We start from the raw sequence: 13,135 nt of genomic DNA, 5'->3' as shown, positions 1-13,135 counted from the left end.
TTGATTACTTGGACGTGTGTGTGTGTGTGTATATATATATTAAGAACATGTGTTTATTAGTATTGTTTATTTAGAAAATCTTGACTTGATCAAAAATCTAGTAGGATCACCTAGTACCTATGCACTTATTTTATAATAGGACATGCTCATACATATATATATATATATATATATATATATATATATATATATATATATATATATATATATATACACACACACACACACAAAGGAGAGAGAGAGAGAGAGAGAGAGAGAGAGAGAGAGAGAAGGAGAGAAGAAGAAAAGGAGATTTGGTGAGTACCTTGCCTTGATCTTTCCATTGTACTTGACTTGATTGCAATCTTTGGTTGTATACTTCTCCAAGCAAAATCCTTGTACCATAGTCCTTGTATATGTATTTAACCATTAAATCTTTGTACAATCCCACCAATCTTTCCAAAATCCTTCCAAATCCAATCCAAAGTACCAAAATCTAACCCATCAAGCTTTCAATCAAGATTTAAAAGTGAGAGAGAGAGAGAGAGAGAGAGAGAGAGAGAGAGAGAGAGAGAGAGAGAGGGACATGCCTTGCCTATAAATACAAGGCCTTTCCAAGCCATTCTCACACCTTCACTCATTTGCTCTTTCTTCTCTTTAGAAACCATTTTCGTTTTCCAGATAGCCTATTGCCTTTCACAAATCCTCATTTTTTTCCTGCTTAAAGTAGTTCTTAGAACCAACTCCTTTCGGAAAAGTTGTAGAGCACTTCGAGACCTTCAAGTTAGATCCAAGAAGCACCCTAATCAGTCAAGAAATGACAAAGATATTGACATCCGAAATTCAGTAAAAATCTCGGATTTTCAGTTCCAGACAACATACTATATCTTCCTGTATCATCATTTTTCTCCTACCTAATGTAATTTCTAGGATCAACTTCCTTCACAAAAGTTGTAGAGCACTTTTAGAGCTTCGATTTCGATCCAAGAACGATCATATTCGGCCAAATATTGACCGAGTTACTGCCATCCAAAGTTTGATCCAAATTTGCGAGTTTGACCGCCCGTAGAATTTTCCAACTAGCTTATTCGGCCCCGACTAGTTTCGGATCAAGGTAGATTAATCTCTACTCATTCTCCCTAGTATAATTTAAGTTATTTTTGCTTATGATAAGGCATGTTAATGATTAGCAAGCTCGTTTTACTAAAATCTTAAAATGAAATTACGATCTTGTAGAATTATCTTATTCCCTATCTCTAAGTATATGTAGATCTTCCGTCCTCATTATCTCTAAGTATAATATTCTTAACCATTTTCTCTAAATAGATAAGATTATCTACCATTTCTAATGTTTGGAATGCATGATAGTCAACAAACTTATTTTTGCTAATGGAAGTATGAGCATGTCGGAATAAATGACTTTTATTCTAATATACATATGTTTATTTGAACTTCCCATAAAGGAAGAAAACACGGATTTTGAAAGATTAGAAATTATCGCTTGATTAGAAGTATTCGTATTTTGATTTTTAGGATGGATATCAGCATGTATGCATGAATTACTTGTATTACTTGTGATAAAGCATAAGTGATTATTCACTCCAAAGGCGTCCGTGCATGTGGCGTTATACTTTAAATGGTGATTTGAGCATGATTAGTAATATAGAGTTGGATAATCATGTTAATTTAGTTTCAAGATTACAATGAATGATTTATGAATATATATGTGATAAGTCCTACCGCGGAGTCGTTGCATGAAAACGAGACACAGAAATCGAAAAAATAGAAACATCACACCTAGGGTGTGGTTAATCAAGAGATGTGTTTTGAAACCGCAATGTGGCCGGACTTGGTAGCTCATTGTGTGTATGAAAACCCGCGATGAAGCCCGACTTGGTAGCCCATCGTGTGGATTGTGAAAACCGCAAGGTGGCCGGACTTGGTAACCCATTGCGTGGATTGTGAAAATCACAATGTGGCCGGATTTGGTAGCCCATTGTGAAGATTGCCAATGGGGCCGGACATGGTAGCCTCATTGGTAATATGGCTTGGTTATCCGCGGAGAGGAGCCGATGCAGATTTTGTGTGCCAATAGGAACCCGGGACGGCAGAAACATTGTGAGGATACTCAGGAGACCGGAACAGCGGAATCGAGATTGGGTGTGTTAAAAACGAATTTTGGAAATGTTGATTTGGCAAATGAATGGTGAAACCAGTGACACGGTCTACAAAATGTCACGTAGGAGAAACTCAGAAAATCATCGACACCAACGTTAGTGGATAGTGAATGTGGATGTGTCATTATTAACTGTTTTGTCAATTATGCTTGTACTATGTGATCTATTGTTTGTAATTTAAGGGTTAGGAGGTATGGATTATTCAATTGAGCTCTCGTAGCTCATGGTGTTACCTTTGGTGACCCTGACATATTATACTGGTGGCGACGCTGGTATAATGTGTCAGACTTCGTAGATGATCAATGTGAGCTGTATACCTTGGAGGCCTTTGGAGCTGAAGAGCTAGTTAGGATGGAGGAGCAGGCGGAGCTGTAGTTAGGAACCTTAGTTTCCCTCCCCTTTTGTAATGAAAATACTCTTATGGAGGTTGTGATGTAATAAAGAGCCAAACTCTCTTTATTTATGTAATAAAATGCCTTATTAACGTACTCAAAATTCGGAGCCTTACAGGTCCGCTTCTAAAGATTACGAAATTAGAATAAACTTCTTTTGGAGAAAAAACACCCACTCTACTATCTAGGTTTTAATTTATTGTCTTTGCCTTTTTCTTTTGAAAACGAAATTGCCCGTCTATTATTTTGTTTTACCAATTGGTCAATAAAAAAGAAAAAGGACGACTTGACTCTTAAAGTGCTGATGGAATGCCATACTTGTCATGAACCCCAAGGCCCAAGGTGCATGCAAGCAAGTTTGAAAAAACAACTAATCGAGATATGCGCAAACTTAAGAATCCACTCTTATCGACAACCAATGAAAGAGTGTACTTTATCAATCATTGCAGCCCCAGCTATAAGAGAGAGAGAGGACTTTGGAGAGTGTACGTACGTATATGTTGTTGATATACTATTACATTTTGTAAAACATAAAAAAATATTTGAATCGAAAAAGCGCTTACTTGATTAAAATATTTTTAAGCCAGCAATTTGTCGTTGTTTAGGAAAATATTTTTTATATGCCAATCAAACACCAAAAAATAAAAATTTAAAATTTCTTTTTTGAAAATACATTTTACACCGAAACAAGGGGAGCCGTGGTAAAAGAGCTTGTCTCACAATGATTGTATAATACATTTAAAACTAGGATTTGAGTGGACGACGATTTCATTAATTCATCGTTAATTATTTCGAGTTGAAATACATATACATTTGTTATACTATCTGTTTTTGTAAATTTAGGATATCATCCAGGATGGCATCTGTTATCAAGGAATATTTCAAACTGATAATATGGTTGTAATTAAAAGGACCTTAATCGGATGGTTTACCATATACTTTTTTTTTTCCCTGATAACTCAAGTGCCTGGGTCAGTTTACACGGACCCCGACTCATCTTGGAAATCCAAACCCACCGCCCACTTGCGGGGGAGCCCAATTATAATGAGTTTGGTTCAAATTCCTAATTGCTTGCCCGGTTTTGAATTAATAAAACCATTGTGATTACTATACCTGGTCAAATAATAATGACAAAAATTTCCAAACTTCGATGAATTGTTCTCTTATTTTCTTAGAGCTTCCACGGTGGAATAACCAAAAGTCAATAATCAAAAGTTGCCACATCATCGTTTGATTAGGCATTTAAGGGGTTATTAAGGTTAACAATATAGAGGTCCACAATGATACAATCAAATTTGAATAACCAAAACTTGCCACATCACCTTTTCAATTTATAAAAATCTAAAAATTTTGAACATAGAAAACAATTTTTTAAAAATTGGCTTCAAACTAATAAAAATAGGTTATTAGAAAAAGAGAAAATAGTTTTTTGAAAACTTTGATTTCAAAAAAATTTCAGGAAAAAGTTAATAAAAAAATAGTTTTTGAATTTTTTTTAAAAGAACAGTTTTTGAAAAAAAAATTTAATTAATAAACTGTTTTTGCAAAAAAAAAATATTTTGGGAAAAACAGTTTTAATAAAAAAATAGTTTTTACAAAAAAAAAAATTTTTGCAAAAAAAATAGAAACTTTTTTTAAAAGTATTTTTCTTATAAATATGTTGAAAATGGAAGAGAGAGAAGATTTTTGTGTTATGATGGTGTACTTAATTGAGAAAATGTGGAGACAACTAAATTTGATTATTGGCAAAAAGTTGCTAGTTTTAATTATCTAAGGGTAAAAATTTGATGAGTTGCTAAGAGATTGCTAAGTTTGATTATTCCACTATGAGCTCTTTTTTGAACCAATGTTGCTAACCTTAACCATATTTTAATTTTGATTATACCACTATGGATGCTCTTAGGCATGGTGTTTTTTATGCAACCTGCTTGTGACGAAATGAAGTTAAAAGGAGCAATGCTTATGCCAGAGCAAAATCTTATTCACCCACTCGGAAATGAAGCAACACGAGTTCTATTTCTGACAAAATACACTGGCCGGGGAATGGGAGTAACCATATTTATTCAAATTTCACAAAAATGTCCCAGCAAAAGTAAAATCTCAACGGAAAAAATGAACTGTTACTGGGGCTATTTTGATCATGAGAAAAAGGAGGAGAATAAACATTCATCGTGCTACTGTTTGGGTAAAGGATACATCACCAACTGACCAAATTTCTTGAACTTGAACTTCATCTTCATCTTCATCTCTTCTCGTAGAAAAAGCAGGCCTTTTGGGGGTGTTCACGGCAGCGGTTTCATTTTTGAGCATCGATGAGAGTTCCAACATGGAGGGCCTATTGGCTGGATTTTCTTGGACACATAGCAAAGCTATTTGCATGCATCTCACTAATTTACAGGATGAATTTGTATCGTCGAGCGATGGATTCATGAACTCCATGCCTTTCCCACACTTCCACAAATCATATGCCTGAAGTATTTCAATGCAGTGCATCTTTAGAGTTCACAGGAAGGAAATCAATTCGCAATATTCATGTCACAATTTTCAGAATTACTTACATAGTCTAGGAGGTTTAAGTCTTCATGAAGACCATGTAAACAATTATTCCGCTTTCCGCTAATGATTTGTAAAAGAAGAACTCTGAAGCTATAAACATCTGATTTGGTGGAGTATATGCCACGTTTTACATATTCAGGAGGTACATAACCACTGCAATGTTGCATAAGTGAACAAAAACAGATAACTAGATGGGTAATATTTGAGACTAGAACACATTAGGTAGTGTGTATTGTAAGAACCAAGGCACTTACTACGTTCCAACAATCCGGCTAGTGTTAGCTTCGAATTCATCTTTCTGGAAAATTCTAGCCATGCCAAAATCCGCGATCTTGGGCTTCATCTCGTTGTCTAACAAAATGTTGCTTGCTTTCAAATCCCTATGAATTATTGTCAATCTTGAGTACTCTTGGAGATACAAGAGCCCTTGAGTAACCCCTTCAATGATTTGAACTCGTTTTTCCCAATCTAAAAGTAATCCCCAGGTTGGATCTACGCGAAAGAGATTTGGATAGTTGAAACATAGGCGACACTTCATGTTAAAACCACACTCAATTATTGTTTACCATTATTTTAAAAGCATTAAAGGTTGCTAACCATAGAGATAATGATCCAAGCTTTTGTTCGGCATGTATTCATAGATCAACATCTGTTCTTCTTTTTCGGTGCAAAATCCAAGAACTCTTACAAGATTTACATGCTGCAGTTTAGCAGTAAGCATCACCTCATTCTTGAACTCTTCAAATCCTTGTGTAGAAGTCTTTGAAAGTCTCTTTACTGCTATTTCTTGTCCATTATGTAATACACCCTGCAGGCGAAATAGACACCGCGTATTTAGTTTTGTTTTCTCGATTTTATGTGAAGACGAATAGTTTTACCTTGTAAACAGGTCCATATCCACCTACTCCGAGCTTATTTTCAAACGAAAAGTTATTGGTAGCTTCTACAAGATCAGTGAGTCTAAATACTAGCAAATGAGGAGCATTTGCATTTCCAACAAATGCCATGGTAGTTTTGAATGAAGATTGCGATTCTTTTCCTTTCCCCATCTGTCCTGTAACCAATGAAAAAAACATGTGGAACATTAAAAGGGTGAAGGGAAATGATTTATGCCCAAAGTTTTCTCGACTGGAAAAACTTACGTTTGTTTCTACGTGCTCTTTTGCGCAAATACCACATTGCATAAACTAGTACAAGGATAACTGTAGCTGCGGTTGGAAGCAAGATTATCAAGAAGTGTCTCTTGTTCCCGGGATTTTTCAATTCTTCTTGTGCTATGAAATTGTGCATTATAGAGAAATGTGAGAAGACAATCTAGCAGTAGACAAGAGAAACAGAACAATCTTAACCGTTCCAATGGAAAAACAAAATGATCATATATTGCCCAAAATTAGTTTCAACTATACTTAGAGGCTCTCGGGGATAGTCCTCTTGACGACAATTGTGTTCCCTAGTTCTTCTAGTTTTTCTTTATCATGACTCTTTTGTGAAATATCTCTAACATTTGATTCGCGATTTTCGACTCAACAACATTTTCCCTCCATGGACTGCCATCAAAAGGGTCAAATGTTTTTTGATAGCAATCCGATTTTGAACTGAAGACGTACACCAAAAAGTGAAAAAAAGTTCCAAAACCCTGCATTTTTTTTTGGCTAAAATTAAAATGGCTACCAGATGCATTCCACAGGGACGAAATCCCAACTTAGCTCAGCTTAGTGGATCAGGAGGAACAATCGGTTTGAGAAATCAGGTCACATTGAAATAATGCACCGTTTTTGTATATAAAAGCACAACTTATTAGATAGCATGGGGTGTACAGTACTCACCTGCCTGAGTAAGCACCCAATTTTCATCATCATGTGAGACTTGCCACACATAATAACCTAGCAAATTTCTCTTTTTCGCATAAGCAACCTTCTTTTTCACGACCTCAACACCATCATAAGCAATCCAAATCGATCCGTTGACGCAGTAATTCACAACATAGGTTGCATTATACTCCGAAACAGCTCCGGGACTCTGCATATACGCCTTAAGATCGTTGTAGCTGATCGCACCATCTTCATCTATCCTGCTCCCCTTTGCGGTCCCCTTTGCTAGTGCACCGACTGCACTGTCATTCGGGTTCACGAGCATCCAAGCATAGCCGTAGAAAGGCAGCCCCAAAACAAGCTTGTTAGCCGATAACCCACCATCAATCCAATCATTGATTCCATCTTTTGTATTCGTTCTACTTCCTGGATCATACAATGCTGCAAAGGGAGCAGTGTGATTCCACCATCCAGGCATGTAGTAGTCGTATGCCATAACATGTACCCAGTCCAAGTTCTTCTTTATAGATTCGATTGGAAAACTTGCGTCTGGGGAGAACCGGACAGCCATTGTCAAGATGAGTTGAGACCCACTTGAGTTTCCTGACTCTGATTCGACTGCTAATCGCCACTCATCGAATAGGGTGGCCATGTTTGTCATTTCAGAGGTAGTAGCGGCTGAAACCCAGCAAAAGTCCAGCCCATCAAACCCGTATGATCTAGCTGTTTTTATGGAGGACTCGATAAAGGACTTCCTGAAGTTGGATTGGCTAACCATTGAGGTGAAAGTCGAAGAATTCGCTGATCCTCCACCGATCGATAAGAGCGTTGTGACCGTTGGATTCTTTTGCTTGACAGTGGGGGTGAACGTGGAGAAGGACTGGGCATCTGATGAAGAAAGGTTAAGTTGGTATGTGGATGGGTTTAGGCCTGCGAAAGCGCATATGAGGTGAGTGAAGAGGGGTGAGTTTATGTCGGTTACAGGGAATCCGCGGCCGGAGAACCAGTAACCGGATTTGATCCACGTTTGAGCAGATGAAAACGGGAATTTGGAGGAAAGAAAGAGGAGGAAAAGGGTGCGTATAGTCAGTGCCATGGCCATGGAAGAGTGGTAGCTGATGTTTGTGGCTAATTATAGCAAGCAATTGATTGCCAAAACAGATGGCTGCGATTGCACGGTTTCGTGAATAACTTATTTACGGCTCTCGTATCCAATTCGGTCACGACATTAAAGTCTAAATATGTGGCTGTGTTGATAACTTCTGATCATAGTCAACAACGACTTGTTCCAAACTTCCATCAATTATTTTACAACCACAAACACTTACACAAATATTTATACAAAATCATTCACATTTACATTCAAGCTTTAGATTCTGCTATAGAATCTTGATTTTAGATCTTGGGGTAGAAACAAATAAACATATTTACCATAACTATGAAAATATGATTAAGTTGCAGTAAAATGTAAAAACTGATATTATTCTATATATATGGACTCGCGTGCATCAAATGATTTTGGATACAGTTGGACCGAAATTGTGTTTCTGACAATACTAAACTTCTTATGGTACACGAAATAAAAAGCACAGCAAACTAGTCAAAAACTGCTAAATATCTTTGTCAACTTCCTCTCTTCTTAAGCAACTCCAAAGGGTGCTGTCAAATTGCCGTGGCATCTCAAACGGTAATAAAAAAAGACAGCCAAGCCCCTCAAACATCTCATTTACAAGTAATGTCAAAATTTGTCAAATAGTAGGTGGATTTGGAGAAATTTTTTAATGTCGAGCAGGCACCACGTAGTGTCCGAGTAGTGCATCTAAGCCGTCCATTCCTGTTTTGGACGACTTGGATTTGGAAAAAGAAAAAGGAGAGAGAGTGGTCGGATGAGAGGAGAGAGGGTTTCAAATTGAGCCATCCAACACAATTTTGGATAGCCTTGATGGATGATCTGCTCAGGCACCACATGGGCATACCCACCCGGCACCCAAAAATTTCTCCTGGATTTGGCATCCCTTGCTTAATGTCTGACAGCCAAGGTCAAATCCGTTTATTTCTTAAGAGAAAAGCTACAATTTAGGAACCAAACTTTCCACTACAAAATTTGAAGTTAAGATCAGTGAGTAGAATTTGCAGATGCCAAATTGTCCTTCAAAAAAAAAAATTGGCTTTTTAAAATGAGGAGGTCCTTATTTTAGTTAAAATAAGGATCTCTCCATTTCTTCCATTTCCCGTTCGAATTACAATGATCCGAGCCGCTCAATATGTTCAGAACGTGATTTTAAGAGTACACTTTAGGAATCAACAAAAAAAATGACCGGGAAGGGCTTCATCCAAGCAGTTTTTATTTGAACCGTTCGATAAAAAATAAACAAAAACTGCTCGGATGAAGCCTTTCCGGTTATTTTTTTTTGCTCATTTCTCGCGGGTACCCTTAAAATTACGTTCTAAATACATTGAGCGGCTTGGATCATCGAAGTTCTATCGGAAAAGAGAGGTCCTTATTTTATTAAGTTAAGGTGGTCTTTAGGAGAAGGGAACTATATATATATATATATATATATATATATATATATATATATATATATATATATACACGAATATGTAAACTAAATTAAACCGACTGAACAAGCATCACCTCATCATCATCCAGTCATCACCAAACTGTCACGTGGTGGTATTCTAGAAGCACCGAGTAATCACTCCTTAGGAAGCAGCTAGATTTACCACTTAAGGATGAAAAGTGTCCTTTTTTGGCTTGGTGTACTTGTTTGCAACTTTGCATAGTAATTGACTTGGTAGTTTACTCGGTCCTTAGGAAGCAGCTAGATTTACCACTTAAGGATGAAAAGTGTCCTTTTTTGACTTGGTGTACTTGTTTGCAACTTTGCATAGTTATTGACTTGGTAGTTGAATGGGGGCCAACTTTGCATAGCAATCTATCTCTATTTTCTTGTTCCCGTTCCACTAAAGTTCATATTTTTTAAGTACTTATTTTTTATTTTACGAGACAGATTATTATCTCATAATATATTATTTTTAATTCAAAAAATAAATATTTATTTAAAAAATAATTATTTATTTTAGTTAGTGAAACACTCCAATCAATTCTGATTTCTATCTACAATGATGTAGTCCAAATGTATTGGTATCTTTCGTAGATTCCAGTTTATTAAGAGGCATTCCCGTGACACGTTGCACTTGTGCCATTGGTTTTCGTTAGCATAGTTGGAGTATCGTTGTAAAGGCTATAGTAGCGTAAAAGAGTCCGTGAACATTGTAGGCTATAAGGAATATTGTGACGTGCGTAATTGGTAGAGAAGTACTTGTTTGATTAAATTGAGAAATGACCGGATGGTTTGGTGCTTGTAAATTGGAAACGCGAATTGAAATGTGAATAACAAACGGACACAATGAGAACATTTAGGACTCATCGATGGATGAGTGTCTGGCAGAGGATATCGGGGTCCTTTAATTGGCCCGACAGGAGCTAAATGCTCATATTGATTACTTCAGGACCTCCTTATAGGTAAGGTGCCTGGCAGAGGACATCGGGATCCTTTAATTGACATGGCAGGAGCTAAATGCTCATATTGATTACTTCAGGGCCTCCTTATGGGTAAGGTGTCTGGCAGAGGACATCGGGATCCTTTAATTGGCCCGACATGAGCTTTGGCTCAGACACATAACAAGAAATTGGATTATGAAGTTGATGAAAGAGATTATGGTTTTTGGTTAAAGGATTCTGATAAAAATCCTCTGGCATTCTGAGCGAATCAACGATTTCCGATATTTGGGTACAAATCAACGGATTTTGGTATTCTGGCTCGAATCAATAGAGTGAGTGTTTTCTCACTCTGTTTGATATAAAAAGGAATGAGAAAATGAAATTGCATGGTAATGAACGAAAGACGAATGAGAATTAAACGTGGTATTGATAAATATGAAGATTTGTGATAACAAATGAAATGTGACTAAGACTATTAAGGAGGACTGAAACCCAAATTAATGGTATGTTTAGGCTAGAATGGGAATATTAGCGATTCTAGCTTAGCTTGTGAATTGTTAGGATTGTCTAAAACCCCTTGGCTGTAGTATGTAGTATGATGCATGTTGAGAATCATGCGAGCTTTGGGCTTATCTGTGATATTCATTAACTCTAGAAGCATAACTCATTATATTTTCATATTACTTGAGTATAGATTTCTCTACTGGGTGTGTGTATGCTCAACCCTATCTTTTTCAGGTACAAAATAAAGAAGTTGGCATGGCGTGCATATTGTGATTGTTGATCATGTCTTTCAAAGCTATAAAAGAAACGATTATTTGCATTCGATTCGAAAGAAGTATTTTGGGAAAGACATTTGTTCCAACCGTAAAATCATTTTCTTCGGACATTGGTATTGTGGTAACTTGGGGCCATTGAGCCAAAGAAATGTAATATCTGAATCTTATTTGAGAACAGGGGAAAGGAAGATCTTTGGGGGTATTAGTTGTATTACTGCGAGAATTTTATTTATCAAAAGAGTATTCATTATTTATGTTGAAAATTGAAGGTATGACAAAATATGTATCGTCGGGCGATGGATCCATGTACTCCATGCCTTTGCCACACTTCCACAAATTATATGCCTGAAGTATTTGAAGGTAGTCCATCTTTAAAGTTCACTGGAAGGAAATCAATTCGCAATATCCATGTCACAGTTTTCAGAATCACTTACATATTCTAGGAGTTTAAGTCTTCATGAAGGCCATGTAAACAATTATTCCGCTTTCCGCTAATGATTTGTAAAAGAAGAACGTACTCCGAAGCTATAAACATCTTATTTGGTGGAGTATAAGCCCTGTTTTACATATTCGGGAGGTGCATAACCACTGCAATATTGCGCAAGTAAAAAAGAAAAAGAGAAAACTAGATAGGTAATATTTGAGACTAGAACACATTAGGTACTGTGTATTCTAAGAAACAAGGCACTTACTACGTTCCAATAATCCGGCTAGTGTTAGCTTCGAATTCATCTTATTCTATTGGTTGATACTCGTGATCTCTTCTTTAAAAAAGAATAGCAGGTGAACAAAAACAGGGAAAAAGAGCTGGAGGAACTACGAAAAATTGAATGCATAATTACAAAGGGAACAATCCCAATTGACACAACCCCCTTCCATCAGTAACACAACCTTCCATTCATCTTGGCATATACTTTGTTAAGCAAGCAAAAACATGGTTAGTCAATAAAGAGAATTTGAAGCTCATATTAGATTTAGTCTGTCAGGTTCACAGGAATAACAAAGCCTAGAGCTCTTGTCTTCATGAACCTTTGAACTATATGTAGCTGCATCCTGAGGACTTTTAAGACATTTTTTTTCTTTTACATGTTACTTCTACTTCCTCTGACCCCCAAAAGAACAAAAAAAGTCAAAGAACAAAAGCCGTGGTGATCCACTAGTATTATATTTTGGGAGAATTTCAATGCAATCCTATACGGACGTGGGGATACTACAGGGTGCCTTGCAAGACTGTTTCACAGACGGTTATGATACGCCCTACATGCCCTGTAGTGCACCCAGGATTTCTGGTTCCATCCTATACTACAAAGTGGTAAACCAAAAACTTCCCTACAGTGTGTGTATAGTGTGTACGTGGTTTTAAGACTTTTGCATAATTTTTTAGCTGAGAATGAGGAGCAAGAATATTATTGAGGTTTCCAACTCTCTCTCTCTCTCTCTCTCTCTCTCTCTCTCTTGTGAAAAGGTATCACTGTCACAGCTTAATTATTTCGTGAATCGTGACTCAAATGTGTACTCTTTCCCAAATATTTCATACGTGATCAGTCGTCCATATGAATCTCGAAAAGAAAAAAAAAAAAAAAAAAGAGGGATCAGTAGTCCATCGCTCTTTCTACAAGTGTGGACCAAAGAGGCGTGCACGATTGCTAGTACGAGTACAAACATAAAAGTCTCTCTCTCTCTCTCTCTCTCTCTCTCTCTCTCTCTCTCTCTCTCTCTCTAATAAGTGACCTGGACTCTTCCAAGAAAGTGCCTTACCGCTTGGCAAGCACGTTTTTTTGATTTAAAAACCAATTTGGTCACGACAATAAATGTGTCACTATGTGGCCCACTGGCCTTGTTGGTCAGGTGTACACTATAGGGCTTCTTTCTCGTTCTCGTTGATCAGTTCGCTTCCGCCATTCATTCTACAATCAATACACTTACTTTATTT

General features: G+C 36.9%; 2 protein-coding genes across 2 annotated transcripts in view; both read right to left on the bottom strand.

Annotated features, from left to right (window-relative positions):
- LOC131298645 (class V chitinase-like) overlaps positions 1 to 13,135 on the bottom strand; it is a 56,790-nt gene that overhangs the window by 13,478 nt on the left and 30,177 nt on the right. The window lies entirely within an intron of this gene.
- Positions 4,547 to 8,044, bottom strand: LOC131308970 (uncharacterized). Its single transcript, XM_058335975.1, has 6 exons — positions 6,931 to 8,044; positions 5,983 to 6,263; positions 5,702 to 5,912; positions 5,359 to 5,596; positions 5,107 to 5,257; positions 4,547 to 5,017 (listed from the first exon to the last, which is right to left on the bottom strand). The coding sequence occupies exons 1-6, from the start codon at positions 8,015 to 8,017 to the stop codon at positions 4,715 to 4,717; spliced, it is 2,271 nt and encodes a 756-aa protein (XP_058191958.1). The 5' UTR covers positions 8,018 to 8,044; the 3' UTR covers positions 4,547 to 4,714.

The sequence above is a fragment of the Rhododendron vialii genome, chromosome 1a (assembly GCF_030253575.1).
Source record: "Rhododendron vialii isolate Sample 1 chromosome 1a, ASM3025357v1".
NCBI classification, from domain to species: domain Eukaryota; kingdom Viridiplantae; phylum Streptophyta; class Magnoliopsida; order Ericales; family Ericaceae; genus Rhododendron; species Rhododendron vialii.
The sequence above is the reverse complement of the archived record's forward strand: the minus strand, read 5'-3'. Positions and strand labels throughout refer to the sequence as shown.

What these genes read in the sequence shown, in the direction of transcription:
- LOC131308970 (XM_058335975.1), bottom strand. Translation starts at nt 8,017, where the DNA reads ATGGCCATGGCACTGACTATACGCACCCTTTTCCTCCTCTTTCTTTCC. An exon ending in TTGGGTGCTTACTCAGGCAG is followed by an intron (nt 6,264 to 6,930) that starts GTGAGTACTGTA and finishes TTTGCGCAAAAG; the next exon opens with AGCACGTAGAAACAAACGTA. An exon ending in AGCCGGATTGTTGGAACGTA is followed by an intron (nt 5,258 to 5,358) that starts GTAAGTGCCTTG and finishes GCAACATTGCAG; the next exon opens with TGGTTATGTACCTCCTGAAT.